We start from the raw sequence: 6772 nt of genomic DNA, 5'->3' as shown, positions 1-6772 counted from the left end.
TATGTCACATTGAAGGAAGCTTAAAATAAAATAATCTAGGACAGGCAAAACTAAGGAAGCCCTTTTCTGCCTTACAGTAAGAAAAAAAAAATAAAGTTAAGGTAATTACAACTTTATTTCTCACAATTGTGCCTTTATTTGTTGTATTTGTATTTCACATAATGTGGCTTTATATCTCACATTGGCATTATTTATCTTGTGACTATATACTTCACATCTTCACTTTCTCACAGTTGTGATTTGATACTTTACAATGAAACTTTATTTCTTGTGATTGCAACTTCATACAGTTGAGGTCAAAAGTTTACACACACGTAAAATGTTAATTATTTTACCAAAATAAGAGGGATCATCATACAAAATGTTATTTTTAGTTTAGTACTAAGCTGAATACGATATTTCACATAAAAGACATTTATATGAAAATAATAGTTGAATTTATTTAAAAATTTAAAAGTTTACATACACTTGATTGTTAATACTGTGTTGTTACCTGAATGATCTACAGCTGTTTTTTTGTTGTTGTTGTTTAGTTTTGTTAGTGTTGTTTTTGTTTGTCCTGAACAGTTAAACGGACCGCTGTTCTTCATAAAAATCCAGCCAGGTCCCACAAATTATTTGTTTTTTCAGCATTTTTGTGTATTTGAACCCTTTCTGAAAATGACTGTATGATTTTGAGATCCATCATTTTACTCTGGGAACAACTGAGGGACTATATATAAGGAAAAACGTTGCATTAAGAGCCAGTGGTGTAAACCTTTAGAACTTGAAGATCAGGGTAAATTGAACTTATTTTGTCTTCTGGGAAATATGAGTATGTGATGTGATATGATGTGAGTATCTTCTGTAGCTTCTGAAGGGCAATACTAAATAAAAAAGACATATGATACTTTGGCAAAATAAGAAAAATCTTCAATCTGTTCAAAAGTTATTAATGCATAATTTTTCCATCGGAAGCATCAGTGAGCATTTGAACCTTCTGTAATAGTTGCATATGAGTCTCTCAGTTGTCTCAAAATCATACAGTCAATGTTGGAAAGGGTTCGAATACACAAAACTGCTGAAAGAATTTGTGGGACCTGAAGGATTTTTCTGAAGAACAGCAGGCAGTTGAACTGTTCAGGACAAACAAGGGACAATCACTAAATGGAAAAAACAAAACAAAAACAAAAAACAGCTGTGGATCATTCAGGTAGCAGCACAGTTTTAAAAATCAAGTGTATGTAAACTTTTGAACAGGGTCAATTTTATAAATCCAACTATTATTTTCTCCTGTGGATTATATGTAAACATCTTATGTGAAATATCTTATTCAGGTCAGTACTAAATAAAAAATAACATGCATTTTGTATGATCCCTCTTATTTTGGTACAATAATTAACATTTTGCAGATTCAGCAAGGTGTATGTAAACTGTTGACCTTACCTGTTTCTTCAAATTTTAAACTTCCTCACTATTAACAATTTTGTATTTTATTTTGAGGCAGAAACAGGTTTCCATACAAATCAGTGATTAGAAATTGTGAAAAACCTACTGCACCTTAAATATACAGTATTCCTTATATATTCAATTCCTATACAAATATTTAGAGTCTGTAAGTTTTTTTTTTTTTTTTACTTTTATTCAGCAAGGAAACATTAAATCGATCAATAGTGACAGTAAAGACTGTTACTTAGTTAAAAAAATATTTTAAAATTCAGTTTGCTCTATTCATCAAATAATCCTAAAAAAGTATAACATATTTAGAGAAATAAAATAAAAATCCTGAACACATTTTGTTGAGGATTTAGCATATGTGACCCTGGACCACAAAACCAGTCATAAGGGTAAATTTTACAAAACTGGGATGTATACATCACATGAAAGCTCAATAAATAAGCTTTCTATTGATGTATAGTTTGTTAGGATGGGACAATATTTGGCCGAGATACATCTGTTTGAAAATCTGGAATCTGAGGGTGCAAAAAAATCTAAATACTGAGAATTACATTTTGATATATTTATAGTAGGAATTTTACAAAAAATCTTCATGGAACATGATCTTTACTTAATATCCTGATGATTTTTGGCATAAAAGAAAAATCAATAATTTTGACCCATGCAATGTATTTTTGGCTATTGCTACAAATATATTCCAGCGACTTAAGACTGATTTTGTAGTCCAGGGTCACATATTACAATGATTTCTGAAGGATCATTTGACACTGCACCTTGCATATTGATCCTAAAAATCCAACTTTGCCATCATAATAAATTATATTTAAAAATATACTAAAACAGAAAACAGTTATTTTTAAATTGTAATAATATTTCATAATATTACTGTATTTTTTTGATCAAATAAATGTAGGTGAGCATAAGAGCTCTCTTTAAAACAATTCAAAATCTTACTGAACCTAAACTTTTGAACAGTAGTGTAAAATGTAACCCAAAAAAGTCAATAGAAACACTTTTATGCATATACATTTATATAGTGATTACTGTATAGCTGTGAAGCCAGTTCACACTAGGAATGGGCAAAATGACATCTTTGTTTGCTTCATCCTCAGTAATGGAAAAAGCATAACAGGTTGCCATATGTTCATGTTGACATTTGCACAGAAAGTATTTATCTCCATCAGTTCTTTTTCCAGTGTGCAATCTGGTATGAATTTTCCCTGTCCCTCAAAGTAGCTCTGTAGAATTTGGGTAAACCTCAGATTGCTTAAAAAAAAGTATGGAGCATAACTGCAGACTCTTACGAAACTAGACAAGTCAGTGTCAAGCATTTCTCTTTTTGTCTGAGTGCTCATTGACGTAACAAATCATATCATTGATCACTATACTAAGTCTAGAATGAACAGGATCTACCTCAACTTCTAAAGCAGGACACTGATAATCCCAGATCAAAAGCCTTCATAGTTTTCGTTTAATGAACGTAATCAGGTCAGTGGTTGAAAAAGGTTCAGTGCAAAGCAACTCGTCCAGAGCAAAAGAAAAAGTCAGGCTCAAATCACATTTTGAAGTTATTCTAAAATTAGGAATACAACCCTGTGAGAGCAATGCAATGAAACTGGTCTTTTTATGTCTAAAAACAGCAGTTATATCATCTTTTGAGACGTAATTTCAGCTGCGGGTCTGTGGTTAATCAAATTGAAGTCCCCCCAAAACTGCGTTTATGGAAAGATCACGTGGATTTCATGAGTGAGTCAGAAAGGGCAATGGAAAATTGTAAATCAGAAAATGATGTGTGGCAAACATTTTTGGGAAAACATGTTAGTAATAACGGGGCTCTTTGCAGCTCTCTGCCACGTCCCCTTAACCTCTCTCCACCTGCGATAGCTGTTTTTTTTTTTTTTGTATGCCACAAAGCAGCCTTCATCCTTGACTACATCCTTTACAAGTAACCGAGGATATGTTAGAACAGAAACCCTCTTTTGTCCGTCGCTTTAGATTAGCGTTTAAAGAAAAACGGAGACCAGCTCCACATAATGAATCAATATGGATTACAAGAAGTAGTCTGATTTTTCCAGGCAGGTCATATTTGACTCGCTTGCCTGGAGGAAACGGAGATCTGCGTGTCAGATGTAACATGCGGACAGATGCCAGTGCTGTGGTCCGTGCAGGGAGGAAGGGAGGGAAGGGACGGGTTTTGGTCCTCTGTAGATGGCAATGTGGGTTCGTGGGTGCAGATGGAGTTCTCCAGCTCTTCCTGTGCCAGAGTATTAAAGCGCTCCACCACGCAGTGCGCCGTCAGACGAGCCTCCGGGTCGTGATCCCAGCATTCTGTTATAGTCGCGCACAAAAGCTGCATGCCCTAAAAGACCAGGCAGAAAAGTCATTAACTTCTAATAAGCTTGTTAATATAATTTCAGTATGCCAGTGTCTATATGCAGTATATATATATATATATATATATATATATATATATATATATATATGCTATGAAGCGCCAAACAAGAAATGATTATTTAAAATGTGAATATATAAATGTAAATTGTGAATATGTGACCCTGGACCACAAAATCAATACGTATAATACATTGTAGTCAATTTTCTTTTATGCCAAAAATCATTAGGATATTACGTAAAGATCATGTTCCATGAAGATATTTTGTAAATTTCCTATTATAAATATATCAAAAAATAATTTTTGATTGGTAATATGCATTGCTAAGAACTTCATTTGGACAACTTTAAATGCGATTTTCTCTGTATTTAGATTCTTTGCACCCTCAGATTCCAGATTTTTAAATAAATATAGTCCTATCCTAACAAATCATACATCAATGGAATTGTATTCAGCTTTCAGATTATGTTTTTCAAGAAATTGACCCTTATGACTGGTTTTGTGGTCCAGTGTCACATATATAGAATTTAGAAATCAGAATATATAGGAGGTAAATCAGAATATATATTTATAATTCTGAATATATAAAACTAAAGAATATATCCATGGGTACCAAAGACGTCACTTCCGCTATGCTCGCCGCCATATTTGTGTCCGATATGATAACAGGCACAGCGCATCTAAATGAGATTTATTAATAAATTGAAACAAGAAATTACTTTTTATCACTACTTCCCACACTGTGTATTTGACTTGATTGTATGTTTAGGACAGATTGTGTAAATTATTGTGAACGTAGTCGCTCGGTGAAGGCTTTAAGACCTGGAAGAATCCTTTGCCGGCTGGTCACTAACTTACTTCACAGCGAACGGGACTCGCGCTGACGGCACTAATACAGTCCGCGCTTAGATTTCGGCAAATTAGTTTTGCCGAATGCAAAAAAAATGTGATTATTGAGCATAAGCCCAACATCCAGCAAGCCAAGGGAAGACGTCTTTCACGTTTTGTGTATTCATAAACCCGGATCTCATTATTGAAGCTCAAATTCAAGCACCAAAAGCATGCGATTTCTTTGTTTAAAAATATGCTTTTTCATTCATCCAGACTATATGGCCGCATAACATTTTAGTTTACTTTAGTTTATTACATCACTTGTGCAGCCAGTCACAATTCACAATGGTACCATTTACTCGGGATGATGATTAGTGTGTGTGCCATTTTTGTATGACAAATAATTTTTAGGGTAATTGTACATAAATAGTTTTAGCAAAACAAATATGATTATTTTAAGAACCTTTTTTACATGTATATACTTTACTGCAGGCGTTGCAATGACGAACGCTATGTAGTACAATAGTTTAGCGTTTATTATTTAATTTTCATAATTCACTAAACACCGCATGTTCTAAAATGCCTTCAACTGTAAACACTCTTGCTCTTAAGCCAAATACACACTGAAACAAATAATTTACGGCATCTGGGTGTACTGTAAGTCACTATTCTCTGCATTAGCACTGTTTTGAACTTACTGTTTGAATGCATTCTCGTTTACTAAATCTTTTGACGTACGAGTTGATCGGTTCAAAATGTAATTAACTGATTCTTTTCATTTTAAGGCATTATTTTCGTTATCATCTACTTATTTACAATCTTAGTCAATAATTAATTATTATTGCACTACTCTTGTTGTGCCGAAAAAACACCCTGCTGTGAAAAGCACCTGCGTGAATGACACCGGTACACTAAAGGCTATCTGCATACCGACCCACTTCAAGCACTGCTGAGATCGAATAAATCTGTAGTTAGGTTTTTTTCTGATGACTGTTGTTACAGCTAACAGAACAACATATCCCGGGCATATTGTATCCCTGTTGTGAACATTCTGGGAGTTTTGTTGATCTTCCTCTGGTAGTTGTGGCTGCTGTGACCATAGACTAAAACAGGTAGCGCGGACACAAAAATGGCGGCGATAAAGCACAGTGACGTCACATGGTCCCTATGAATATTTAGAAATCTGAATGTATAAATGTAAATCATAATATATAGTTATAAATCTGACTATATAAATGTAAAAATGTAAATCTGAATATATAGATACAAATTTTAATAGAATAATGTAAATCATAAATATATAGAGGTAAAGCTGAATTTATAGTTTTAAGTCTGAATATAAATATAAATAGAGAATATGTACTTATAATTCTGAATATATAGATGAAATTTGCAATATATAGATAAAATATAAATATATAAGTGTGAATCATGAATATATGTATAGAATTATAGATCTGAATATATAATTAAATTGAATAAATAGATTTAAATCTGAAAATATAGTTTCAAGTTTAAATATATAAATGTAAATTGTGAATATATAGATATGATTCTGACTATATAATTGTAAATCAGAATGTATTTTTGTAAGTCTTGAGTACATAAATATAATATAATATAAATATAAAATATTGAGTATACATAAAAATTTATTAAGATAAATATTTTTAACATTTCATATATTTATATAATATATAATTGAACATATATTCAATATTCTATAATATATTATTTAATATAGATTTTTTAAAATAAATTTATAACAAAAACACGGGTATACATCACATTTATTGAGAAAATATGTATATGTGTGTGTGTGTGTGTGTGTGTGTGTGTGTGTATATATATATATATATATATATATATATATATATATATATATATATATATATTATAATATAATATACATATTATATTTGGTATAATATTGAACATTCATAGAACAAAACAGGTAGATGAGTAGACATTCAATTTATTAAGAAGATATATATTTGTAACATTTAAGATATTTATATAATATAAAACATAATTGAAAATATTTAATATTACTTAATATATTTTTATGATTTACATGTTATATTTGGTATATATCAAATCTTAAATTTTATA

At 31.4% G+C, this 6772-nt stretch overlaps 1 protein-coding gene across 1 annotated transcript in view; it reads right to left on the bottom strand.

Annotated features, from left to right (window-relative positions):
• Positions 1-159: 159 nt before the first annotated feature.
• The window catches only part of tgfbr2l (transforming growth factor beta receptor-like), a 19620-nt gene continuing 13007 nt past the window's right edge, over positions 160-6772 (bottom strand). The window contains exons 6-7 of the mRNA XM_073845085.1: positions 5819-5825; positions 160-3796 (exon numbers count right to left, since the gene is read on the bottom strand). Coding sequence (XP_073701186.1) covers positions 3518-3796; positions 5819-5825 — 286 coding nt within the window. The 3' untranslated portion in view covers positions 160-3517. The remainder of the gene's footprint in view (positions 3797-5818; positions 5826-6772) is intronic.

This window comes from Garra rufa, chromosome 8 (assembly GCF_049309525.1).
Source record: "Garra rufa chromosome 8, GarRuf1.0, whole genome shotgun sequence".
Classification (NCBI taxonomy): Eukaryota; Metazoa; Chordata; class Actinopteri; order Cypriniformes; family Cyprinidae; genus Garra; species Garra rufa.
The sequence above is the reverse complement of the archived record's forward strand: the minus strand, read 5'-3'. Positions and strand labels throughout refer to the sequence as shown.